The following is a 27,723-nucleotide window of genomic DNA, read 5'->3' as shown; positions in this document are numbered from 1 at the left end:
ATTTTTTTGTAATATTGTATTTTTATGCAGTACTTTTTAATTCATAGTTGTATGTTAAGTAGTATATTTATATTACATAATAATAACACAGTTGTATGTGAGTTGTATGGTTTCACTAAACTATTACTAAAAGTGAGTTATTTCTTACAGTTTAGTAGGACTTCATTTACCGAAGCTGGTATTCTAGAAGGCTTGGAAGGAAGCTTGGTAGAATATATAAAAAAAGGAAGAGACAATAGTGATAAACACATCCAGATTGCTATCTCTAAAGACAGTTTTCTACTGGAACACAATCTTTTTGGTACCAGAAAGCAGGAAGTCTATCTAAGGATATTGGATCAGTGTTGAAGGACTCTGGAGCTAATCTAAGAGGCCTTCTTTGGCCAAAGACAGCTGGTCAGATTTGTATGAAATATACCAATCATTAAACCAGGAGTTCATAATACTGAAATTCAAGTAGAACCCTCACTGATTACTTCTGGTAGTTCTAAGGAAACCAAATTATTATTTTGAAACTGATAAAAGAGTGCAGCAAGTGCTTTGTCTCTATCCCCTCCCCCGGCTTTATAGCACTATGTACAGTTGTTGAGGGGAGGCAGCTCTTCACAGCTGTAGTCTACCTAATAAGTAACGAGGAAATAGTAGAAGGTGTGTTTGTTGTTGAAGTTATGGATTCAGTGCAGCATCAGCGCCTTGGCACTGTTGTCATTATCAGCCAGATAATATCAGGCACTGTCCTCTGAACTGTAGGGAAGCTGGCAGCCAGAAGAATTGCCAATTTATTTAATTTTCAATTTTTCTTATTTTTATTAAAGTTTATGTGCCATTTATTGTAGAAACGTTAGATGAATTGGAAGTAGAACAACAATTACTTAAGATCTAGCCACTGAGAAATAGCTGTTGTCTCTATGTATAACATTACTTGTGGTCTCTGCATGTACAGATTTTTCTTAAAAAAATGTGGAGACATCTGTATTTATTATGACTTTTTTTCCTTTATGTAGACATCTTTTAATAAACATTATTCTTAATGTAGACACAGATTTCTGTGGTGTGATTGGAAATGTTTTACATTTTCCATTTATTTTAGATAACTGTTGATAATCATATATATTATATAACATATTGATGCATACTTAATAAGTATGTAGGATTTTTTCTTTTTTAAAAATATGTTTTATCATGTAAAATATGTTTTAAAGCATATGCAAACTGTGCTGTGGTTATTTTGTCATCATAGGATAAACTCTTAGAATTCTTACATAAAGAGATACCCAGACAGGCACCGGTGGCTCACGCCTGTAATCCTAGTTACTGAGGAGACTGAGATCTGAGGATTGCAGTTCAAAGTCCCCAGAAAACTGAAAGTGGCACTGTGGCTTAAGTGGTAGAGTGCTGGCCTTGAGCTGAATTGTTAAGGGACAGTGCCCAGGCCCAGAGTTCAAGCCCCTCAACTGACAAACAAAACAAAACAAAACAAAACAAAAACAAAGATGCCCATAGTTTTAAAGCATCAGCTGTTATACCACTTGAAAGGAGTACACCATTTTCTTCTCTTAAACACTAGTTATTATTCTTTTAAAATATTTCTACCTTTAAATATGGGATCTACTGTAGTACTTGGACAAAAAAATGTGGGGCTAAAGTAAGGATTTAGCTGAGAGAACTTTGTTTTTTTTTTTTTTAAGTGGTAGATAGAATATTTGATGTTACTTTTTTTCTTTTTCAGGAACTCGAAAGCATCAATGAAGATGTTCAAGCAATGAGTAGCTGTTGTCAAGACATGACAAGCCGTCTACAGGTACAGTATGAGGAGGGCTAGGTTTAGCATGGTTTCTGATACAAAGTGAGCTTTTAAAAATTGCTAAGCACTTGGAGATGTAGCTCAGTCATTGAGTGTGTTAGTCTCTAGAATCAATCTCAAGAGTCACAACACACACACACACACACACACACACACACACACACGCATACACATATAATGCATGCACACAAATAAGATTTATCATAATTATACAGGTAGCTCTGTATTCACTAGATTGAAATAAAAAGGGTTTTGGTGTTAACCATTACCTCAAGAACCAAAAGAATATATGGATATAGGATATATTACTTGTTAGAAGTTTGAATATAAGTGTACTTAAAACTTGAAATGGCTTTTTGTTTCTTGAGGTAGTGGTTAACACCAATCTAGTGAATACAGAGCTACCTGAAGAATTATGATAAATCTTATTTGTGTGCGTGCATGTGTGTATGTGTATGTGTGAGTGTGTGTATGAGTGTATGTATGTATGTATGTGTATGTGTTATGATGGTTAAGATTGATTACAGGGACTTGCACACTCAATCACTGAGCTATATCTCCAAGTGCTTGGTTTTTTGAAAACAGGGTCTCAGGGTCTCACATATTATATAGTTCAGTCTGTTTCTGAACTGGAGATTCTCCTGTCTTTGCCACTCTTGTTGGATTCCAGATGTGCACCACCACACCTGGTAATAAACCTTTCAATTCCAGAGGTCCAGAGGAATGAATTATATAATAGAAAGCCCTAAGGTAAATTCAGGCTGAAATAGGCCTTTATAAAGATCTCACTTCATTCTGATTCATGTTCAGCCTGAGTTTCAGAGAAATGCATATAATATTGATTTCACTTATTTAGGCAATCCTAAACCTCTAGTTTAGCTGCAGATTCTGAATTTGACCTGCTTGTCCTTATCCAGTAGTTTTAGAACAGGAATAATATAGTTTATTTCTAACACTCAGTTATGATTACATCTAACACTTTCACATTTTATTTATTTATAATTTCTTTGTTAGTTATATAGGAGTGTTTCATTGTGATGTTTCTGTGCATGCACATGCTGTTCCCTAATCACATCCACCCCCTGTAATTCTCTCTCAACTTTCCTCCCTCTCTTTGTTAAACAACTTTAACAGGTTTTCTTGCTCTGTTTTCATACATGCTCATAAAGTACTTCAACCACATTCATCTTTCCTTACCCTTTATTTTCATTCTTTCCCACTGCTGTCTATCTCCTCACAGCCTGCTACACATGACTGTCATTCATTTGTATGTATAGATACTGTGCAAAGGAGTTTTACCATGCATTCCACAAATGCATGTGTTAAACTTTAGTCAGATTAGCCTCCTCTATTGCTCTTTCCACAGCTCCCTCACCCTTTTATTATTCAACTGCTTTCAGTGAGTTTCCTCATGCATCTTTCAAGTACAGACACAATGCTTTATGTGTCTGAGATTCTCCTGAAATTATGGACAGCAACAATCATCTAGGAAGAATCACTAGTTTGTGTTCAATAAATTAATCATAGGTTACTTGTATGATCTGTCTATGGTCTATTACTCAAAATGTTTATGTCTCCTACTTTTGTGTAAATATTAATACTGTTTTTATGTATCAGGTATTAAAGGTAGGTCTTAGAACATCAATTTCAGTTATATCAATCTTTTTTTAAACTTTTGGGTTCTAGAGAGTGATCTCATTGTTGTTAGCCTGAACCTCAGAAAGAGGTAACAATTAGCTTTCTGAACTATAATGAAATTCAAATGTACTAATTTGAGATTGTTTATAATTTTAGGCAGCAAAGGAACAGACTCAAGATTTAATAGTAAAAACTACTAAACTTCAAGCTGAAAGGTAAGTTTTTTTGTACATTACCTCTTCATTAATCTGGAAGTAGAAAGAAAAGTATGGATAACTAAACCAGAATTAAAGTTACAATGTTGTTCACAATTGATAAAACACTTAAGGTCCTAAACTGTTATCTATTAGCAACTTAAACATAAAGCAATTAGTGAGCATTGAAGTTGATCATAGGTTTAGAAGATTGTTTTGTTTTTGAAATATAGATGATAATGTATTGTTACTTACTTTGAAGTTCAGAAATGATTGCTCTTCAAGATGTAAATATGTTTAGATTTTTAGTAACTTTCTTCCTATATTTTTTTTATAATTATTGCCTCTAGAGGCCTGGCTGAAGTGGAAGGGCATCAGCCATGAGTGAAAAACCTAAGTTTGAGCTTGAGTTCCTGAGTTCAAGCCCCAGTACTGGCAAAAAAAAAAAAAAAGATACAATAAAATAGTAACTAGTTTGGGTGAATGTTTTGTGAAACTTTTAATATATACCTCTTAATGTGCATCATAATCAAAATAATTTTGAAAACATTCCCGTAGGTCAGGATTGGCAAGTATATGATTCCCACCATTCCTTAGTTTTGCATATTGAGGTTTTAATCATTGTTCTGTTTTTAGACAGTGTCTCATGCAATCAAGCTAGCCTCAAACTTAGGATCCTTCTCCCTCCCTAGTGCTGAGATCACAGGCATGTGTCATCATACCCAGACCTTAATCATTCTTAACACAGCTCTCGTTAGACTAAGCTATGATGGGATTTACAAACAGTGCAGAGTTGTATAGTTATTTAGTGTAGTAGGAGTCACAAATGTCAGGACTAGAAAAGATGTTAAGATTAATTGGAATGTTTTCTTGTAGGTAAGACGGGGCCAATATTTCTTGGTAATCCATCTGACAAACATGTAGAAGAAAGTGCTATTTGCTAAAATTAATAAATTGAAATACATTGGAAATTAACATCATTTAAAAATACTTTGGCCAATTTTACAAACAAATCACTTTTTTTTGCTGGTCCTGGGGTTTGAACTCAGGGCCTGAGTTCTGTCCCTGAGCCACTATGTGCTCAGGACTAGCGCCCTACTACTTGAGCCACAGCACCACTTCCAGCTTTTTCTGTTTTTGTGGAACTGAGGAATCAAACCCAGGGCTTCATGTATGCTAGGCAAGCACTCTACCACTAAGCCATATTCCCAGTCCAACAAATCACATTTCTTATGCTTTTTTTTTTTTTTTTGGTAGAGATTACACTATTGTTGGATATCAGAACGTCTCCTTTATATTAGATATATAGATACAGAAAACTGTCTGGGATGACTGTGAATCACAGTAGTATGGAACATTGAGTATAAAGTAAGTATAACATAGCAGGAACAGGATGAAGCATTTAAGAAAAAGTAGGGCATCTAAGGGTTAACAGGATATTAAGGATTTCAGAAAAGTGGTATGATGTTGACAGAATTGTGTACTTAGAAATACAAGCCTACAAGGGACATGATGGTTCTCTGAAATATTTGATGAACATTCTAGTTTACCAATGACTAGACCTATTCTGTATTACCACTGCAGATAGAACTAAGTAGAAATTTATAGGTGGCACATTTTGACTAAAGATGAGCACAGATTTCTTTTGCCCATTACAACTGGAACAGTTGCTTCTTCAAATAGTGCTCTTTACATCACCTAGTCTCATCATAGGTGTCATGGGTGCCATCTGAGGCTGTATCCAGTGAGCGTAGAACACCTTCAGGCTCAGTAGAGTGCCACCTTCCAAGTCTGTCCTCGTATACTTCTAGAATAAAATTAAACACCTGTATTTTGTTTTCATGACTTGATAGGTCCTGGATTGGGCTCAGGACCATGTTTATCCCCTTTTAATTTTGTCAGTTGCAGGGTCTGAACTCAGGGCCTGGGCACTGTCCCTGAGATCTTTTGCTAAAGGCTAGCACTCTACCACTTGGAGCCATAGCACCACTTCCAGTTAAGTGGTTAATTGGATGTAAGAATCTCATGGGGACTTTTCTGCCTAGTTTCTAACTAGATCAGATCTCAACCTCCTGAGTAGATAGGATTACAGGCTGAGCTACCAGTGCCTAGCTAGGACAATACTTTTTAAACAGTATTCCAGGTCTTCCTATGTAAGTAGTCCACAGATTACAGTGTGAAAAACTTATCGTGGCTAAAACATCATTCACATCTTTAATCTCCTTTGGGATGTGAATGCCTCCTATCAATCTCCCATCTCCTGTTAAGCTTTGAAAAATTAATTTTTAAATGAATTACCTTTTATTTTGAGATGATTGTGGATCTCCAGGCCAGGTGTTAAAACTCATGCAAGATTCCCTGTGGCCTTTTCCCAGTTTCCTTTATGCATACATCTTGTGTGATATCTCTGTATAATAAGTATCCTAGTCGGGCAGTGACATTCACAGCCCTCCAGTCCTGCCCAGATGTCTCAGCTTTACTTGTGCTCATCAACATCTTAGAACGACGTTGCTCACCTGTGAGGGTTCGTGGGTGTACCATGCAGTCGAGATGCCAAACAGCTCTGTCATCACAAAGATCTGTCCTGGTGGGGACAGGTAGTGGTGAGAAAAGTTGCAGACTAATACAGAGTGAGGGGATTCTGGACTGCAGGGCAGCCAGTCAGCTATACCAGAAAAGACTGTGCCAGAAGGTCGAATTGCTGCATACAGAAAGAAGCTTGAGCCCCATCGGTCCTGCAATTAGAATGTTTTTCATATTACAGCAGCTCTTTTGAAAAAACCCAAAACACAATAACTTAAAAAAGTAAATTACCAAGTAGTGATTCAGAACATGATTCTTTTCTTAATTTAATGTTGGCTGATAAACAAGTACTGATTTAATTGAAAAAAAATGTGACTAAAACCAATTACCAACCTAATCTACAAGACTTATTTGAATTTTCCCTGTGCTGAATTAAATCTTTCTGTTGCTGAATGAAGTCTTTCTGTTGCCATTTTTATTGCCATAGTTATTTTATAGAGTAATTGTTGATTTACACATCTTTTCCTCTTTAACTATGACTCTTTGGGAACAATGACTGTTTCTTATTCTGTTTTTGTATCTCCAGTCCCCCAGCACATTGTAAATTCAAAAAATACTGTTTGAGTTGGCAGATATGAAAAGTTCGTACTCTAATGGCAGAAAAGGAACATAGAGTGAAGACAGAAAACAAGCACTGTATTAGAGCTAGTAACATAACATGCTATAGACTCTGATTAATGTCTATAGAAGGCAATATTGGAACATTGTGCTTCTGTTTATAAATTCTCGTAACTTATACAAGTTGCTTATAATCATTATTTAAGTAAGTTATGAATTTGTTTGGCCTTTTAGGAAATAAAATGTTATCTTTTGCAAGGCCCAGGAGCCTTGCAAGAGGCTCAGGAAAATTTTTCTCTGAACTTGAGTTCAGGAAAATACTTTCTGGAGAATATTTCCTCCTTTCCTTTCCTTTCCTTTCCTTTCCTTTCCTTTCCTTTCCTTTCCTTTCCTTTCCTTTCCTTTCCTTTCCTTTCCTTTCCTTTCCTTTCCTTTCCGTTCTGTTCTTTTCTCTTTTCTTTCTTTTCCCCTCCTTTCTCCTTTCTCCTTTTTCTCCTTTTTCTCTTTTCTCCTCTTTTCCCTTCCTCTCCCCTCTCCCCTTTTTTTGGAGACAGATCCTTAAAAACAAGGTCTCAGTGTGTGGCCTAGGCTGCCCTCAAACTCTGTATATTCCATCTCTCAATAATCTGAGTGCTGGGATAATAGATGTATACCACCATACCTGGCTTCATTAACTTCTCTTTTTAACTTAAAAACTAACAGACCTGGGCTGGGAAGGTGGCTCAGTGGTAGAGCGCTTGCCTTGCATGCCAGAGGCCCTGGGTTCGATTCCTCAGCACCACATAAGCAAAAAGAAAAAAGCTGGAAGTGGCGCTGTGGCTCAAGTGGTAGAGCGCTAGCCTTGAGCTGAAGAGCTGAGGGACAGCGCCCAGGCCCAGAGTTCAGTCCCCATGACCGAACCCCCCAAAAAAAAACAACAAAAAAAAACTAACAGACCTGAATTTTGGTTGTGTACTATATACTTTGTGTGAAAGGCTTAGGATATATATATATATATATATATATATATATATATGTGTGTGTGTGTGTGTATTATATGTATATATGTATATATGTATTATATATATATAGAGAGAGAGAGGAGAGAGAGAGAGTAACTGACAACAAATTGGTTAAAAACTATATTTCTCTCTTGAAAAATGACCTCATTATATTGTAATTAATTGTTCAAGTACTTGTAAGTGCCTGAAAATTTGTAATTCAAATACTGTGAACTTATTTCTTCACCTTTGTGAGGATCATTCGCTGTCTGCTGAATGTAATGATTTTACCATGTACATGACTAGTAGCTTCCAACATTTGAGGCAGAAATGAGGCTTTCAAAGATGTTTGAGAATCTTTCACGTCTTCTTTTCAGAAGTTGTTATCAGAGCTATAACTTTGTATATACTTGATCTTTCTTTTCTTTTTTTTATTATAGCCAAAGATTAGAAATAAGAGCACAAGTGGCAGATGCCTTCTTATCCAAGTTCCAGCTGACTACTGATGAAATGGGTCTGCTTCGGGGGGCAAAGGAAGGACCTGTAACTGAGGTAACTTTGCCTTCTCTTACAGTCACTGAAACTATGTCACTTTTAAATGTTATGTAGAAACGTTACATTGTGAACTTTTTTTGGGGGGTTGGTCATGGGGCTTGAACTCTGAGCTTGGGAGCTGACATTGTGAACTTTTTATCTTCCCATCTGAAAAAGTAATTTGTCTAAAAGTATTTTTACAGTGGAAATTAAGGTGCATATTTTAATTACTTTTTAATTTTTGATTTTAAAAATGAAAGCATCTAAAACAGCTTGGTTAGAAAAACCAAGAACCTCTGTAAGAACTTTGTCACTAGTTACAACATTGGCAATTGCTTTGTGAATTCTATATTTCAAACCTCCAGTTGAAAAGAATATGTTTTGATCATCTATTTTCTATTGATTTTGTGCCAGGAAAAAAATGAGGATTTAGGTGGGCACTAGTGGCTCATTCCTATAATCCTAGCTATTCAGGAGGCTGAGATCTGAGAATCGTAGTTCAAAAGCTAGCCCTGGCAGAAAACCGGAAGTGGCGCTGTGGCTCAAGTGGTAGAGTGCTCACCTTGAGCTGAAGAGCTGAGGATGGCACCCAGGCCCAGAGCTCAAGCCCCAGGACTGACCAAAAGAAAAAAAAAGAAAAAAGAAAAATGAGGATTTAGCCTTTTCCATCTTCTGTCTCCTCTACCAGTGCAAATATATATGTACATTCTCTTTATCTACTTCAACATCATAGGACAGTTATATTTTGTTTTAATATTAGTGATATTAAAATGATTTTATATTTTTTCTTTTGTAACTTTGTGTCTTTTCTGTAGTTAGAAGTTGATTATCTTTTCATATAATTTTTTAAGTTTTGCCTTTTTTGGTAAAATGACAGAATTAGAAGACTCACAAAATGCTAAGTAATGAGATAAATGATAAATGTTTTTTTTTTGAAACCATGAAATTTATCCAAAAAGAAAATTTGTCTCCTAACTTGGAGTAACTATAAACTTAGACCTATTATAATTTTTCTGGAATCAAAGGGGAAAAAAGCTTTTTTGGGTTTTGTTTGTTTCTTTTTCCAATCCTGGGGCTTGAACTCAGGGCCTGGTTGCTGTCCCTCAGCTTCTTTTTGGTGCCACTTCCAGCTTTGTCTGAGTAGTTTATTGGAGATTAGAGTCTCACCTACTTTCCAGCCTGGCCTGGCTTTAAACCGTGATTGTCATCTCAACCTTCTGAGTAGCTAGGATTACTGGTGTGAGCCACCGGCACCTGGCTGAAGAAGGGTTCTTAAGGTGAAGATAGGGTCCCACTGAGCTTCTCAGTGGCATACTGTGTAACATTTATAATCTAAAACTCCAATTTATCTTTGTAAAGGAAAAAAAAATGTTACACCAGATAATGCCTAAGTATTTAATGAACATCTTCTATGTGTTTGGATTTTTATTTTAGTCTTAGATAAAGAGGTATCAATAAGTATGTAACAAATACATAAAACATCTGGAGTGTTGCTTAACTCAAAAGTTATACTGATTTTCTTTAAGTTTGCATTTCTTTCTCACTAGACTGTACATATCTTTTTATTTTTTATTTATTTTTTATTTTTTGGGGTCCGGTTGTGGGGCCTGAACTCTGGGCCTGGGCGCTGTCCCTGAGCAATTCAGCTCAAGGCTAGCGCTCTACCACTTGTGCCACAGCACCACTTCCGGCTTTTTTCTTTTTTGCCTATGTGGTGCTGAGGAATCGAACCCAGGGCCTTAGGCATGCAAGGCAAGCGCTCTACCACTGAGCCATCTTCCCAGCCCCGACTGCACATATCTTGAAGGCAGAGATTTTGTCTTTATAAATTTTGTATTCCTGACAACCAGCATGCAGTTTGGAATATTAGGCATTGAATTAATATGCCTTAAATTGTGAAGAAATATCTCTTGTAACTTCTGTAAAACTTGGAAGAAAGCTGAGATCAGCATGAACTTTGTATGAGCAATGAAGGATAACATCATTGGAAGAGTTGAAATTTGTTTTCCCTTTGTGTTGATCTTTTAATTTAACTACTACACTTTTACCTGAAAGCATGAACCTTTTAAAATCACATTCTTAATTTTAAAGGATTTTTTCAAGGCTCTGGGAAGAGTGAAACAGATTCATAATGATGTCAAAGTTCTCTTGCGTACAAATCAGCAAACAGCGGGGTGAGTATTCATTGCACAAATTGTTTTGCTACTCATACTTCCAAAATTTGAAAGACATTGAAATTTTGAATCTATATAGTATTTTGAGAAATGGGAATATGATCTTTATTCTTGGAAAAGGAGGAATTTATACTTTGATATGTTCAGAGTAAAGTATAATCAATAGCAAGGGAATTAAAAATTGCATTTCTTTAAGTATAAAAGAATTTGCAAGCCAGGTGCCAGTGGCTCATGCCTGTAATCCTAGCTACTCAGGAGGCTGAGTCTGAGGATGACGGTTTAAAGCCAGCTGGGGAAGGAAAGTCTGTGAGACTCTTATCTATCTCTAATAAACCACTAGAAAACTGGAAGTGGCACTGTGGCTCAAGTGGTAGAGTGCCCGCCTTGAGCTGAAAAGCACAGGGACAGCACCCAGACCCAGAGTTCAAGCCCATGACTGACCCCCCCCAAAAAAAAAAGAGCATGTAAAAGCCCTGTGCTTGATCTCTAGCACTAGAAAAAAAGTATTGAAAAATCATTCTATAAAATGATAGAAAGCTATTGTAATCAGTCTTTAGTTATTAGTAATTAAGCAAAAATGATTACTTTTTTAGATATAGTTATTGACTAAAAAATTTAAATTGTAATTAATTTATACTTTTTTTCAGTCTGGAAATTATGGAACAGATGGCCTTGCTTCAAGAAACAGCTTATGAAAGACTTTACCGATGGGCTCAAAGTAAGCAATTTCTTCCATGTCCATATTCATGAATATTAATATTTGATTTTTTAAAAATTTCACTTGGACCTGACTTAGGTAACTGTAACCTCTCTGTATATCACTTTTTTAATAACAAAAATAAAAATAAACAGAAAAAAACAGACATAATAAAATTTCACTTGGCCTTTATTTGATATATTTTGATTTTATAACACAAGAGTTTTTCAAAAAAAGAGTTTAAACTTTTACATTTCATCATAGCACATTGGTGTTTATACTTTGAACATTTGCCATGAAGAGTGAGAATGAAAATGAGGACAACATTTCTCCTTAGAGTGTTGGGACAGTTGATGTTATTTCTATTTATAGTTATTTCTTTAACTATAAACTGTCTGCAATTGTGTCATGTGAGTTTTCCTCAGTGCCTACCAGGAAATATACTAGGAGTGTCCTCATACCACAACAGGTTGGATTTCTGAATAAAAACTAAGTTTTGTGAGGATAGTAGGTACTTGTAAGCAGTTTGGGAATAAACTGGATTATAAAATGAAAAACAAAAACATTGGGACTGGTATGCAGCTCAGTAGTGAAGTACTTGCCTACAGAGTATAAGACCCTGGAAGAAAAGTTTCCTAAAACTCAGACTGTTAGAATTTTATTATCTTTATGAACAAACTTCTTAAAGATTGATTCTGAGGAAAGAAACTTGGAATATACTTTTAGTATAAATAATTTATAATGCCATGGTTAAGGCACTAATTCATATATACATATATATTATTAAGAACATAGCTTTGAAGTATACCTGATAGCATATGTGCTACACAAGCTTGATTTTTTTTTCAGTTTGTTTGGTAACATAAATTAGGTGGGATTTTGTGTATTGTTTGGTTTTTGTTTTTTGAGGTTTTCTCTCCCCTTTACTCCCCTCCCCTCCTACCCCCCACAGCTTAAACTCAGCTTGCTCTTTCTTGGCTTGGTTGTTCATAGCTGATTTTCTACCACTTCAGCCATACCTGTAACCTGACTTTTTGCCAGTTAATTGGAGATGGGGTCTCTCGGGCTTTTCTGCCTGGATTGGCTTTGAACCTTTATCTTCCAGGTCTCAGCCTCCTGAGTAGCTAGGATTAAAGATGTGAGCCACTGGGTTGCCTAGGTATAAATTAGGCTTTGGTTGGTATATTCTTTCTGTTTTTCTAAGCATGGGATCATCTACTATAGAATTTTAGACTATTAAGCTGGGCGCCAGTGGCTCACGCCTGTAATCCCAGCTACTCAGGAGGTTGAGATCTGAGGATCACAGTTCAAAGCCAGCCCAGGCAAGAAAGTCTATGAAACTCTAATCTCTAATAAACCACTAGAAAACTGGAAGTGGTGCTGTGGCTCAAGCGGTAGAGTGCTTGCCTTGAGCTGAAGAGCTGCGGGACAGTGCCCAGACCCAGAGTTCAAGCCCCACTACCGACAAAAAAAAAGAATTTAGACTATTGGGATATACTGGACATACTAGAGAAGTAATTTTAATTGAATAAAAGTTACAATGTTACAAATTTTCCAGATGAATGCAGAACATTGACACAAGAATCCTGTGATATATCTCCAGTACTAACACAAGCCATGGAAGCCCTACAGGATAGACCAGTCTTATATAAGTAAGTAGGAAATCCTACTTTTTCTTTGCTGATTTGTTGGAATCTTGAAAATGTTACATAGTAGTTTGAGTAATTGTAAGTTATGCCATCTCTTTGCACCTGTGTATCTTTGCAGCTTACTTGAACATTTCTTGTCGTAGAGCACAGTCTGAAAGGGAAGACTGAGGTCTTTGTACTCAGACTGCTTCCCACTCATGTGGAGGCCAAGTGACTTGACTACTTTGTCATCTCATTTATTCACTAAACTCCTGTATTAACCTTCCCTAGAGACTGTGAAATATTATTACCCAGAGATGAAAACAGTCATTTAAAATCAGGGTTCCATCAATAGGACTGGTCTTTGATCTTGTAAGTTATGCCAACCAAAAGATTTCTTTGCCTGAGAATCCTGTGGCTTAGTTTGTTTACAAAAAATTATTCCTAATTTTAATTATTTCATCTTAGTTCTCACAAAACAACCAAAAACTACTTTTCTTAAATGTCTTGCATGATTTGAGGACAAGCTTTAAGAGTCCAAGAGGGTAGCACTTATTCAGAAGGCAGCTAGGGGACTCCTACAGAGGCCCTAAATCATCTCTTGCAGAGGATCTTGAATGATTTTTAAAGATTCCTCCTTTACATAAGGACTGGAATATTGCTTATCCTATAATAAGATTACAGAACACAAGTGTCTCTCTACTATATAAAATGATAGCACTTTGTGCTGCTTACTTAGTACTTACTACATGTTACATACTATTTTATGTGCAGAGATACAGCATGGATAAAACACTGCCTTCCAAACTGCTGTATTTTATAAAGCCAGGCATAAGCAAGTATACTGTAATGAACTATTATATTGCTAGTCTCAGGGCTTTTCCTAGGTGCGGTGTGGCTCAAGAACTCTGAATTAGAGGCAGGAGAACCCTGAGGAACACTTCCTGAAGGGAGTAGGCAGACAGTGAATTCTGAAGTTGAGTATGCTTTCTCCCCAATAAGAAGTATGGAAGAACATTCCACATTAAGCCAATGGCAAATGTGAAGATGTGAAGTGAAAAAGATCCAGCAGTGGTGAATCCATTTGAAAACCCTGAACTGGCTGTTGAGTTAGTAGCCAGGCCAGATCGTAATGGCCTTGAGTGTTGTGCATGTACATATCAGCTCTCAGTTACCATTGATCCACTGCTTAGCATTTGATGTCTGCTTCACAATTTCTTTGCCAATGTTTTTATTTTGACATTTTAAATAATTAGGATATTCTTTTACTACTTAAGACATTTGGTGTGTGACTTTAATCAAAAGTATTATATTGTCTACAGATATTTATTCACAAGATTAATCTTTTATATGTCCTCTCGTGTTTTGAGTTCCTAAATAGGACAGCTAACTTCTGCCATATAAATAAGTTTTTACTAAATTATTATTTTTATATCTATTTTTTCTGACATGTATTCACTATGCATCTTAGTGAAATTCATTGTGATATTTCTATACATGCACACAGTGTACATATTCATTCCCCCTCCATTCACCCTCTACTCCACTAACCTTGTTCCCAGTTGCTGATAATCATATTTGGCTTCAGGTCAATGTTTTTTTTTAAATCTTTTTTTTTTATTGTGAAAATACTGTATAGAGGGATTACAATTACATGGGCAAGATAATGAGTACAGGTCAATGTTTTCTTTTTTGAGGTTTTCAGATAGAAGAGAGAATATGCAATACTTGTCTCCCTGTGTCTGCCTTATTTTGCTTAAAATTATATTTCTCAAGTTCATCTGTTTTGCTACAAATGACATTTTTCTTCATGGCTAAATAGTATCCCGTGTGTGTGTGTGTGTGTGTGTGTGTGTGTGTGTGTGTGTGTGTGTGTGTGTGTGTGTGTGTGTGTGTGTGTGTGTGTGTGTGTGTGTGTGTCATGGCTAAATAGTATCCCGTGTGTGTGTGTGTGTGTGTGTGTGTGTGTCTACATTTTCTTTATCCATTCACTTGATGAATTCATATATCTTAGTTATAATGAGCAATGCCACAATAAACATGGACATACATGTCTGTCTTTCACATGCTGACTTCGTATCCTTTGGTTATATACACAGAAGTGGTACTTGTAAGGTAGTTACATTTTTAATTTTCCAAGAACCTCCATACCATAGTTCACAGTAGCTGCACTAATTTGCATTCCCACTACCAGCAAATGAGAGTTCATTTTCTCCACATCCTCACCAGCATTTATCTGTTTTTTAGTAGCCATTCCAACTGCAATGAGATGGAGTCTCATTGTAAAATATGATTCTAAGGTCTCAGTTAAGGCTTCTTTGAAAACAGGAAAAACCTGAAAGATAGAATAGAGAAGCTTATGGAAAAGCAAAGATTTATCTCTGAAAGGCTTGTTGCCAGTTCACAGGGCAGTAATGGCAATTTGAAAGGTCTTAAGGGACATTTGGGAGCTGATTGGAGAAGGGGTTTTTAGATCCAGTTGATTATGATATAGTGAATGTTAAAAAACAAAAATTGCCTTCCAAGTTTCTAAATTTAGGGGGAAAACCCACTATTTCATGGTACCCACTAGATGGCAGTATGTGAACTTCATTTAATTTTTACAGTGACGATTTCTTTTTCTTTTTTTTTATTGTGAAAATACCGTATAGAGGGGTTACAATTACATGGGCAAGATAACGAGTACATCATTCTTGATTGTCTTTATGTGAAAGTTGAAAATAACAGAAAATAAAATGCGAATTATTGAAATACTTGGGGAGAGTGGCCTAACTCATTGTTCTTACATAGTGCAATGCGTTATTTTAATAAACCAGGACAAAACTTTTTTCTGAATTTATTCTAAATGGAAATGAAAAACATGAAGATTTCGTCTTTTGGTAAACATATGTTATTTGAAAATGTAGTAATTTGTACAATGCTGATTTTTGTTCATTCTTTATGTCTTTCCATTGCATTCTAAAGAGGAAATTCTACATTAACCTTTTGTTTTTTTAATTTACTTTTTGAGTACTTTTTTGTTTTTATTTGCTTTTGACTAGAATTTTCTATTCATACAGATAGATATAATTAAAATGATACTGTTATTTTCAACTGGAAGCGTTTAAGAATGTGTATGCAGCTTATGTAAAGCTTCTCTTTACACAGCTACATTTTGAAATTTTTAGTTGGAAGAGAGTGATTTTAGTGAAAACCCTTTTCTCTGTCTCTGACAGAGTTGTTTCATTTATGCAATAAAAGGTTTTTCATTGGTTCATGCTGTTTTTGCTTAAATTACATTTGTTCTTGAAGGATCAACATTAATATTCATGCTTATTAATATTTTTCTATTAAGTCCTCATGTTTACCTGGCTCAATAGTTGCGGCTCTAAAATGCTATTGGAATAACATTTCTGATTAAACTGTGGTCACAGTGAAAGATCTTTGGCATCAAAATTATGTTGTGTCAGATTCCTGCAGTCACTAGGATCTTGGGAAATATTATTTTGATATATTCTTTTTTTTTTTCTTTTCTTTTTTTTTTTAATTTAATTTTATTTTATTTGAGAACATACTGTACAGAGGGGCTACAATTACATGGGCAGGATAATGCATACAATTCTTACCAAGCATTGCAGCCTCCTCCTTTGTTTACCCTTCACCTCCCTTCCCCGCCTCCCCCCTCCCCCCACCCATTATACCCCCCTCCCCCCCCACACCGACATTGTAAAGCTGGTTTTGACATGACATTTTGTACTTCTCATTGTTGCAACAGGTCCACCTGAATCCTTAAACGACTTGTTTGCCCCCATCTCCTCCACATGTTATACTGACATCAAATATAGTGAAAGCGGGGGTTACACTGTGGGGGAGGGACATACAAAGCAACAAAGAAATAATCTTATAAATGCGTTAGAAACACATGCATGAAAGAAACGAAAACATTAAAATACATATTTAAGGGTTCATTTTCCTAACATCACATTATCTGACCTTTTCCGCTTGACTCATACCTATACTAGATATTGCAAATAAGGGAAACCATGGGACCTATGCTTTTTTGGGCCTGGCTTACTTCACTTAATATAATTTTTTCCAAGCCTTTCCATTTCCTAACAAATGGGGCAATATCATTCTTTCTGATGGAGGCATAGAATTCCATTGTGTATATATACCACATTTTCTTGATCCATTCATCTACTGAGGGGCATCTGGGTTGGTTCCATATCTTAGCTATGGTAAATAATGCTGCAATAAACATAGTTGTGCTGGTAGCTTTAGTGTGGTCTTGTTTGTAAACATTTGGGTAAATGCCCAAAAGTGGGATTGCTGGATCATAGGGGAGATCTATGTGAAGTCTTTTGAGGAACCTCCATACTGCTTTCCAAAGTGGTTGAACAAGTTTACATTCCCACCAACAATGAAGTAAGGTTCCTTTCTGTCCACATCCCCTCCAGCATCTGTTGTTGTTAGAGTTCTTGATTTTTGCTGTTCTAACTGGAGTGAGGTGATATCTCAATGTTGTTTTGATTTGCATTTCTTTTATGGTTTTGATATATTCTTAAAGAGTTATAGCTATGCATTCTTTACTCTGATAGTCATCCAATGATAAGTTCATTATTTCATAGTATGAGGTGATTATTTAAAAGAAGGCATTGTTCACATCAGCCATCTGTATAATTGAAGAGCAAGAAGAAAAGGGAAAGATGTGAACATTTTGGATCTAGTTTGCTTTAAAAAATTGAAATAATTGCAGGACAGTTATGTAGTTCAGCAAAGCTTGGCTTGGATTCCATACTTTTTCATTCCTGTACGGTCATGTCTGCAGAGAATTTCAAAACTAGTTCCTCTCAACTGAAAATGGACACACCCACAAAGAACCAAAGTTAAGAGTGAGGGGTCCTCAGAAGAGGTTCTGATTCACAAAGATTGCCACCCACTCTTCCCCTTTAAGAGAAAGTAAAACTCAGCTTTCTTGTACTTAAAAAAAATGTGTATTTTTCATTAAATTGGCAGCATTTTAGAGAAAGCAGTAGAATATAAAAAATGAATTCTGGAAATATTAGTGGTTTTTTTATATGTTGGTTAGTGAAATCTGAATATTTAGATTTTACAATGGGTAAGTATAGATTCTGCTAACTATAGACTGCTGAATTTTTGGTTTTGTTTCCTGTTTACTTGAAAAATAAAAGGCTCATGTATTAAAGGTTTGGTCACCAGACTGTATTATTTGAAGGAAGGGGTGGGACCTAGTGAAAGGAAGCAAGCTCATTGAGAAATAAGGATACTGAGATCCAAGCCCATCCTTTCCTTGTCCTTCTCTCCCTCTCTCTTGACCCAGCTTTATGAGGTGAATGGGTTTCATCTGCCACACCTTCCCCAGTATGATGTTCTCTTTGCCACAGGCCCAACGCAATGGAGCTAGACCACCATAGATTGAAATCTATAAAATTGTGAATCAAAATAAACATTTAAGCTGGGTACTGATGGCTCATGCCTATAATCCTAGCTACTCAGGAGGCTGAGATCTGAGGATCGCGGTTCAAAGCCAGCCCGGGCAGGAAAGACTGTGAGATTCCTATCTCCAATAAACCATTAGAAAACTGGAAGTGGTACTGTAGCTCAAGTGGTAGAGTGCTTGCCTTGAGCTGAAGAGCTGAGGGACAGCACCCAGGCCCAGAGTTCAAGCCCCATGACAAAAAAATAAAAAATGGTTAGCAGGCTGGATGCCCGTGGCTCATTCCTATAATCCTAGCTACTCAGGAGGCTGAGATCTGAGGATCTTGGTTCAAAACCAGCCTGGGCAGGAAAGTCCATGGAACTCTTTATCTCCAATAAACCATCAGAAAACCAACAATGACACTGTGGCTCAAGTGGTAGAGTGCTAGCCTTGAGCTAAAGAGCTGAGGGACAGCACTCAGGCCCAGAGTTCTGACAAAAAAGCCCCATGACTGACCAAAAAAAAAAAAAAAAGCTAGCAGTTTTAGGGCCCCAATTTGGTGGTAAGTTGTAAAAGTAATCATAAGGAAAAAAATTTAATGTAGAAGGAAGTCTTAGAGTCACAACCAGCTTTGTTTTGGCCTGAAAAGTATTGAAGCCTAGAGAGTTCAGGATTCCCACAGGGTCTGCTAGCCTTACTAAATAAATCTGTTGTTCTTCCCTGCTGCTAAGTTTTAGTCTCAGACATTCTTAGTTAGGAGGAGCAAAAATTGTTAGTTATTTTCCACATTGAATTATTTTTCAAGTCTTTGGAAACAGGTGGCCTTGAACTCATGATCTTCTCACCTATTCTTCCTGAATGGTGGGATCAGTTGAACTTTCATAATGCTAAACTTATCTCATAATTGTCTTTTTTAAAAAATTAAGCAATATTGCTTGAGAGAATACCTAAAAAGGAAGTAAATGTCTTGCATGAGTAATTTGATATAACCCATCAGGGAAAAAAATCATGTTTCTTATACAATGTGTTTCTTCTAGATATACCTTAGATGAATTTGGGACAGCCAGACGCAGTACAGTTGTCCGTGGATTTATTGATGCTCTTACAAGAGGTGGCCCAGGAGGCACACCTCGACCCATTGAAATGCACTCCCATGACCCTTTGAGGTATAGTAAATCAGATACCAGTAGAAGCTTTGAGGTCTTTTCCAAGGACATCTTTACTAACATGTAGTTTTTGTTAGGTATGTGGGAGATATGTTGGCATGGCTCCACCAAGCTACGGCCTCGGAAAAGGAGCACCTGGAGGCCCTCTTAAAACTTGTGACTGCCCAAGGTGAGTGCACTGATAGTAATCTGATAGCCCAACAGAGAAAGAATATAAGCTTCTGTTTCCTTTCTCAACAACATCTTTTTCCTGGAGATAAACATTGACTCCTACATGGTGCAATGAGTCAGTGTTCTAATTCACCTTATTCTCTCTGGTTATGCTTTAGGCTTCTTTTCCATACTGGTGTCCTATCTCTTAACTGTTCGGTTTTACAGTGGGTTCTTTAACTGTGTATATGAAGCCTACACTCCCATGCTTCACTCATAGACACTTTTGGAGTGTCTCATACATTATCTCAGAACTTCAGTATGACATTTCAGGGATTATCTATCTTTATGAGTGAGCAGGCTGAGTGGTTTGCTTACTGTCATTAAGTTGCTAATTCTTTTATTTCTGCTATCCATCCTCGTATTTTTATTCTCATGAGACCATCCTAAAGGTTTTTTTATGTTATTATCTTCTTTTAAGTAATTACCATATGTACTTAAAATGTTTGTCTTGGTTTCAAGGGAGAACAGTGAACAGTGATTACATTTGAGAGTTGCCAATATCTTGTCTATAGAATTTCAAGTCATCTGAATTGTGACTGGCCTAAGAGGCCTGTTTTAGAGTTTGGTGGACTAGCATGTAATTGAAGAATGTTCTGTTTTTGATAGGAAGTCAAGAGGAATATTATACATGGTTTCACATGACTATTTTGTTTAGCTCATGACCACAGGAGAGTCCATGTGTAAATTGGTGTAACACCCTCATAAACGTCATCTCTTCCGTACTGAGATTAGACTCAGTATAGATCTGAGTCACAAATGTATTTTTAAACATTTTTCCCTGTTGTTATCCTAATTATCTAGTTTAAAAGAGTGCATTACTTCAAAAAAGTTTGTCTGAGGGGCATTGTTGAAATTGGGAAATAGATCACAGTTAATGAAATTCCACGCAATGACTTAAATCTTCACAACCTCAGTTTCTTTAGCTGTAAAAGTGAAAGTGGTTATGAGTAGCAAATGTTGAGTACCCAGTACAGTGCTTGATTGATCATCAGTCCTGTGTTATGTTGCATACTCTGTCTTCATCTTTCTGCCCTCAGCAAGTGCACACTGCTGCAAGCCTTGAATAAGGTGTTTGCTGAACAAATTCTAACCATCTTGACATTGTTTTCTTCATAGTCCTCCCTCCTCACCCCCATCTCAGATACTATTTTAAACAAAACGTTCATTTTATTAACTTAACAGTCAAAGGAATCAAAGCCTTCTAGATACACATTAGTCATATTAACACAATTAGTAATTTGTTACTAACATAACATGTAATGTTCTCAAAAATAACCTGTTATTTTGAATATTATTAATGTTATTAATTATAGACATTTTTGTTTGCTTTCTGAATTTATATGAAGCGTATTTATTTATATGAATTTATATGAATTTATAATGTAAAAAAAACTTATGTATAGTAATTCACTTTAGGTGTTGAAGAAAGTATTCAGGAAGTTGTTGGGCATATCACTGAAGGTGTCTGCAGACCTCTAAAGGTAGAATATTTTGTTTTTATATATGTTACAAGTTACCTGTGTTAAGAGAGGATGTATTTGTGCGGCAAATATGCCAGCCTGGTGTGTCCTATTCAGTCTGACTTTCAGCCTTCCTTTGAGTGATATCTAGGTAGCCTGCAGCGGCCTCTTTCCCCAGGACTCCTACCGTGTAACAAGGGGTGACATGGTTTCTCTTTCTCTCTCCTCCCTTCCTCCCTTCCTCCCTTCTTCCCCTCTTTTCTTTTTACTTCTTGGTTCTCTCTATATACCTTTCTCGCCTTTCTTAAAATGAGGACTAGTTTCTTGATGTCTAAAGTCTAGAAGATGAGTTGCCAGGTAGCTGAGATTATGTTATAAATGTTTGGGGAAAACTGTCTTGTCTATAATTAGCATCCTTTCTATTTTTCTCTAATAATTATATTAAAATTCAGAAAACATCACTTTTACAGATAGAACGTATAATGTAAATTACTGTGTCTTGGCCTAAAAAGAAATTGAAATGAGGTTCGTTATCTAGTCTACTGCCTGTAGCTGAGAGATGAATCAGTTTCATAAACATATTGATGTAAAGACAAATTTATTTCAAAAACTCAAGTGATTTTGTGTGCCATTATGGATGCATTTATTTAAAAAAACTCATTTTTTTCACATTATATCTGTCGGTATTACGACATGTGCGAAGTCCATGTACAGAGAACCTTCAGCTTGCAAAACATCTGTGTATGTAGTGTTTTAGCAGATGCTGCAGAGGTGTAAGGCAGCAGACAGCCCCTTATCTACAGGCATTTAAAAACTAGTTGGAAAGGGATGAAAGTGAATAGTCACTTAAGGACAGTTCCAGTACAGCATGCAAGTAGGCCTGGATCAGGGTTATTTCCATGGCATTTGTTAATGAGGAAATTCAAAGCAATGGAAAGATCAGGGAGGAATGAAATTTAATTAGAAAAGATTCCTCGTGATTGAACTTGAGGCAGAACAACTTCATCCTAACCCAGATCTGGTGTTTTGTTTTGTTTTTGTTTTTTTACCTGAATAGTCTTATAGTTGGGTTGGTGCTAATTATGATCTTCTGCTTTCCTGTTTATTCTGTGGTTAATGGTAACAAACATGGTATTATAGTTTAAAAACAAGAATTCTTCCACTTTTTTGGTGACTGAGCAGTATATATCCACTGAGAATCTGCTGTAAGGAAAGTAGGTTTTGTGATTTAATATTAAGCTAATTTAATTTCTATATTGACGGTACCTCAAAATGATCAATCAAGGCCTGCCTTGAACCAAGTTTTATAGTTAAAAGGTTGTTCAACGATGACTTAACATACTGAAATCTTTGAAAGGTATTTTATGATTGCTACAGTAATGAAATTTGTACTGGTGATTTTTTTGCTCTGTTCATACTGTGTCATTAATGAAGAAAGGTGTGCATATAAGGAATGTTTAATTCTTTTCTCACATGCTTTAATAGGTTCGAATTGAACAAGTAATACTTGCCGAACCTGGGGCAGTTTTACTGTATAAAATTTCTAATCTCCTCAAATTTTACCACCATACAATCAGGTAAGTGGAGTAACAAAGGGCTTACTAAACCTCAGTGAGGTTTTATGGAAATTGTAAGAGATATCGCTTCACATTTCAAGGCATATGAATTCAATGCCTATTGTTTTCATTGCACACCCAATTAAGCATGACCAGTAGACCCTCTGCACTGTGCATGTTACTCCTGCTGTACCTTGAGTTCTGTCCTTTCCTTTTCTCTCTTTTTTCTCAAAGCATAACTACATTCACACACGCGATCACACACACACACACACACACACACACACACACACACTATATATATATATATATATATATGTATATATTATGTCAATGGAATCTATAAAGTATTGATTGAGTCTTCTTTCATTAGTAAATAAAATTTATGACAACTAAAGCAGCTACAAGTTATACTTGGAACAGAGCATAATGAACTAAATGTCCTATTCTGGGTGTAAATAACTTAAGCTATTTTGAATATTTGTCTGTCACAAGTAACAATATAAAAATAGAACTATAGTTTTGTCTCCCTAAACAAAAGCCATGTTACCTGATTACAAAGTATTTGTCTTATTTAAGATGTGGTCTTTGATGCCAAGATTTGCATTCACTGTCTCTTTGATGTATCTATTAGTTGTCTGCACTTAAAAGTCATTTGTTTTCCATTATACCAGAATTAAGAACAAAAGATCAATGTGAAAACCCAAAGTTAGTGTCCAGGAGAGGAGAGGTTCAGCAGTCACTAAATCCCAGATTACTGTGATGATGGTACCAGCCTCCTAACAGCTTAAAGTAGCTAACTAAAATGTCAGTATACCAAATGGGCTTTGTTTACATCCTACTGGTATATTTTCAATAAAACGAAGCCACATGATGAGTAAGAATGCCACAGAGAAATCAGGGCTGACACTACATTTGGTAATATTCAGAATATAGGTGCTCTTCAAAACCTAGGAAAGGTCATGTAAGAATCGAAGGAGTGAGTAGAGGTATATAGCAGGACCTCAGTCTGATTCCTAGGTACTTCAATACTGAGTGGTCCAAGAAGAGGAGAAACTCACAAAGAAAACAGGTAAGGGATAGACAGTGAAGTGGGGGGAAAACGGGAAAAATGTGAGGAAAACCCCTAACAAGGAAGATGTGGGAAATAATATTGTTTGTCCTTCCTGTAAAACTTCTCTCTGCAGTTAATAATTGCTTTGTTTTTGTGCTTGCTTATTTTCCAATGTCCTTATCACTGTTCAGATCCAAAGTACTAGGTGAACTTGACCTTTTCTAGGGACATAGTAAACGTATCAAATAGTCCTACCCCACCCTTCCTCTGACACCCCTCTTGGAACCCCTTCTCCAGGCTAGATGGGTTGCTCTCCAGACATCCAGACCCACTCTGGGACTGCACACTAGAGCTTGTCTTTCCAACCATTTGCTCATTCCCTTGTGTTGTATGTCTTGCTTCCTTGGTCAGCTTTGAATGATATTTACATGCTAAGTAATAATATAAACATTAAATATGTATTTATTGGAATACTACAATTCTAAATGTATTAGGAAGCCTGGGGAATGTGAAGTTTGGGTGGAGTGGTGGAGAAAAACTGTGTTGGGGAGTTTAATGCTCGTTGTCTATAACAGGGACTTCTATATAATACTTAAGAATGAAAAACAATAAGCATAGTGGAACTATAGAGTAAAGTATAAGAAAGAACATCTAAAAGTAACTGGACCAGTCACAGGTTTCTAGTAATGTACTCAGGGAAAACCAGTAAAAGCTAACCTTGAGTACCAAATGCAGCTTGATAGTATATAAATACTGTTTACACAAACTATATAAAACTTTAACCAAGTCATTTTAGTTTCAAAGTATATTGATGTTTACAGTGTAAGTATGTACATGAAGTACACATAAACTTTTTAGTAAACTTGCTGTTATTTTAGTATACATTTTACCCATACTTAATGATGTCACCATAGTCATCTTTAGCAACCTAAATGATTTTATGTATGGTGTAATTTTTTTATACCTTTGGAAATTATGATTTTCTATAGAATTTTAACACTTCCCCCACAAAAAAATTGAAATCATTATTATTATTAGAAGAACAAAGACAAAATTGAGATGTTTGTTATGTATATATCTGTCCTAGATCTTGGCAAAATTGAGAAAACCCCTTTGTCTGTGTTTACAAAACATCCTTCTAATACAAAATTAACTATTGCAGAATGTACTAATATAATTAATTATTTTAAATTGCTACCAGAATCTTCATAATTAGTCCAAATATACCATTATTTCAGCAGTTGTATAAAAATGGAGATACTTCATAATGTATAGGTATGTTATTATAGGCTGTACCAGTTTTAATTAAAAGAATAATTCAGCGTGATACAATTTGTTTAATTAATACAGTAGAGCTATTAGAATGACTTCCTTAGAGTTATGCCTTCTTGGATAATCAGAGTAATGTATTAGAGAAAGAATGGCGAAAGGGCTTCCATACCACATGTGGTGGTACTAATGTAGTTTAGCTAATAGACTGGGAAATACTGGACACATAGGACAAATCAAGTGTCCCTCATCAAAATTGGGACCAGAAGTGTTGCAGATGTGGGTTTGGGGGTTTTGTTTTTGATTTTAGAACATGTGCATAGGCTTTTCCAGTCAAGCATCTCCTAATCTCTGCCAGTCCATTGTGAAATCTGAAACATTTTTAACAATGAAACATTTTTAAAATTTTAATACATTTTTTATTGTGAAAATACTGGACAGAGGGGTTACAGTTACATGAGCAAGGTAATGAGTACATTTCCTACCAAACATTGTTGCCTCCTCCTTTGTTTTTCCCCTACCATCCCTTCCCTCCCACCTCCACAACTATACTCCTCCCACCCCCCACCCCACACACCCCCACCCCGCCTAAATTATAAAGTTTGTTTTCAACAGACTGTCTTGTACATATCATTGTTACAATGGGTCAACCTGTATCCCTATTTAAGCATTTTGTATTTTCCCTTCCCCTCCCCAAATTAGAGAAGTATATATATACAAGATGCAGGGCACTGAAATCAAATACAATGAAAACAGGGAGGAACATACAAAGAAACAAAAAAAAAATCATGTGGTATATTATAAATACGTTAGAAACAATAGCAAGGAAGAAAAAAACACTTGTGTCCCTATCTTGGGGTTCATTTCACTTAACATCATCTTATCTGGTCAGATGTACATAGCTTTTGACCTTTTCTGCTTGTCCCAGACATATACTAGTTATTGCAAATAAGGGAAGCCATGAGACTTGTGTTTCTTTAGGCCTGACTTACTTCACTTAGTACATTTTTTTTCAAGTCTTTCCATTTCCTAACATGAGGCGATGTCATTCTTTCTGATGGAGGCATAGAATTCCCATATATATAATTTTCTTGATTCATTCCAATGAAACATTTTTAACAGATATTGCAATGCTCAAAAAGTTTCAGATATTGTAACTTTTTCACATTTTTTTAAATATATATATTTTATTCTGAAAATACTGTTCAGAGGGGTTACAATTATATGGGCAAGATAATGAGTTCATTTATTTTTTTTCACATTTTTGGATTCTTAAAATAAGAATGCTCAACCTATTGAGTTTTCTTTTTCTTTTCTTGTTTTGATTACTTAACCAAACAACAACAATAAAACCTTCTGACTTTTGTTTTTAATTTATACATTGTATTCTACATAAATTCTTTTATTTAAATCTACATGTTCTTAAAGCTTTGTAGTCAAAGAATTGGAATTGTTTTCGTCTCCATTTTGTAACCTAAAATGTTCTTTGCTCTTAGTGGCATTGTTGGAAATAGTGCAACTACTTTATTGACTACTATTGAAGAAATGCATTTGCTAAGCAAAAAAATATTCTTCAATAGCTTGAGTCTTCATGCAAGTAAACTGATGGATAAGGTATGTTTGCAAACTGCATCTCTTAACCTATGTGATTATAAATCTTTCACATTTGAAGATGTTGCTTCAATGTGTTTACATTGGTTGATGATTTTTTCTCATTCTGTAAGTGTTTTTTTTTTTTAATTCTTAAAACCAACAAATTTCTTATTGCAGCAACTTACTAGATGTAAACTTACAGTCTGTCTTCCTGGAATTATGTAACTGAGTCATAACTGGAGAAAGAATCTTAAGCCCTAGTTTCACTATTTGTAGCCAAAACAGTTGAACTAAACCAAACAAACAGTGTTTGGATGACCAATAAGGTTCCAACATGGCTTGAAAACTTGAAAACCGTGGGAAAAGATTTTTTTCTGTTTTTTTTTCTTTTCCTTTTCTCCCTCCTTCCTTCCTTTCCTCTCTCCCTGCTTCCCTCCCTCCCTCCCTCCCTCCCTCCCTCCCTCCCTCCCTCCCTCCTTCCCTGCCTTCCTTCCTTCCTTCCTTCCTTCCTTCCTTCCTTCCTTCCTTCCTTCCTTCCTTCCTTCCTTCCTTCCTCATTTTTTGGTGTGCCAGTATAGGCACTTGAACTCAGGGCCTCATGCTCTCGTTTGGCTTTTTCTCCTCAAGGATGGCGCTCTGCCACTTTAGTCACACCTATATTTCCAGAAAAAGCTGTCAGAAATGTATGCTCCTCTGCATTATATATTATAATAGTGGATAGAAACAAGGAAAAATACCCCATAAAAAAATAACACATGCCGGCCACTGGTGGCTCATGCCTGTAATCCTAGCTACTCAGGAGCCTGAGAGCTGAGGATAGCAGTTCAAAGTCAGCCCCAGCAAGAAAGTCTGTGAAACTCCAGTTAACCACCAGAAAAACTGGCTCAAGTGGTAGAACACTAACCTTGAGCTGAAGAGCTGAGGGACAGCACCCAGGCCCAGAGTTTAAGTCCCATGACTGACAAAAGCAAAAACCAAAACCAAAACCAAACACAAACACAATCATGAAAAATGTAATATTCTAAGGTGAGTAAGGTACTATGACAGGACCTGAGGAATCAGTCTCTATAATGATCAGATTCTTCATTTTTGTTCAGATCTAAGGACTCAAAGTTTTCAATAATACATCATGGTTACTTTGTTGTGGTTTTCTTCTCTTCCTTATCTCGTCCTCTTCTTTCCCTCTTCTCCTTTCTTCTCTTT

The 27,723-nt window shown here is 36.1% G+C and overlaps 1 protein-coding gene across 3 annotated transcripts in view; it reads left to right on the top strand.

The window, feature by feature from the left end:
- Cog6 (component of oligomeric golgi complex 6) overlaps positions 1 to 27,723 on the top strand; it is a 60,672-nt gene that overhangs the window by 2,170 nt on the left and 30,779 nt on the right. For all 3 annotated transcript variants that reach the window (XM_070002910.1, XM_070002909.1, XM_070002911.1), the window contains exons 3-13: positions 1,730 to 1,801; positions 3,599 to 3,657; positions 8,198 to 8,309; positions 10,383 to 10,465; positions 11,113 to 11,183; positions 12,721 to 12,814; positions 19,247 to 19,375; positions 19,453 to 19,544; positions 21,005 to 21,069; positions 22,534 to 22,625; positions 26,424 to 26,541. In XM_070002910.1, coding sequence (XP_069859011.1) covers positions 1,730 to 1,801; positions 3,599 to 3,657; positions 8,198 to 8,309; positions 10,383 to 10,465; positions 11,113 to 11,183; positions 12,721 to 12,814; positions 19,247 to 19,375; positions 19,453 to 19,544; positions 21,005 to 21,069; positions 22,534 to 22,625; positions 26,424 to 26,541 — 987 coding nt within the window. The remainder of the gene's footprint in view (positions 1 to 1,729; positions 1,802 to 3,598; positions 3,658 to 8,197; positions 8,310 to 10,382; positions 10,466 to 11,112; positions 11,184 to 12,720; positions 12,815 to 19,246; positions 19,376 to 19,452; positions 19,545 to 21,004; positions 21,070 to 22,533; positions 22,626 to 26,423; positions 26,542 to 27,723) is intronic.

The sequence above is a fragment of the Dipodomys merriami genome, unplaced genomic scaffold (assembly GCF_024711535.1).
Source record: "Dipodomys merriami isolate MVZ:Mamm:240054 unplaced genomic scaffold, mDipMer1.0.p SCAF_6, whole genome shotgun sequence".
In the NCBI taxonomy this organism is placed as follows: Eukaryota; Metazoa; Chordata; class Mammalia; order Rodentia; family Heteromyidae; genus Dipodomys; species Dipodomys merriami.
This window is presented reverse-complemented; position numbering and strand designations above follow the sequence as displayed.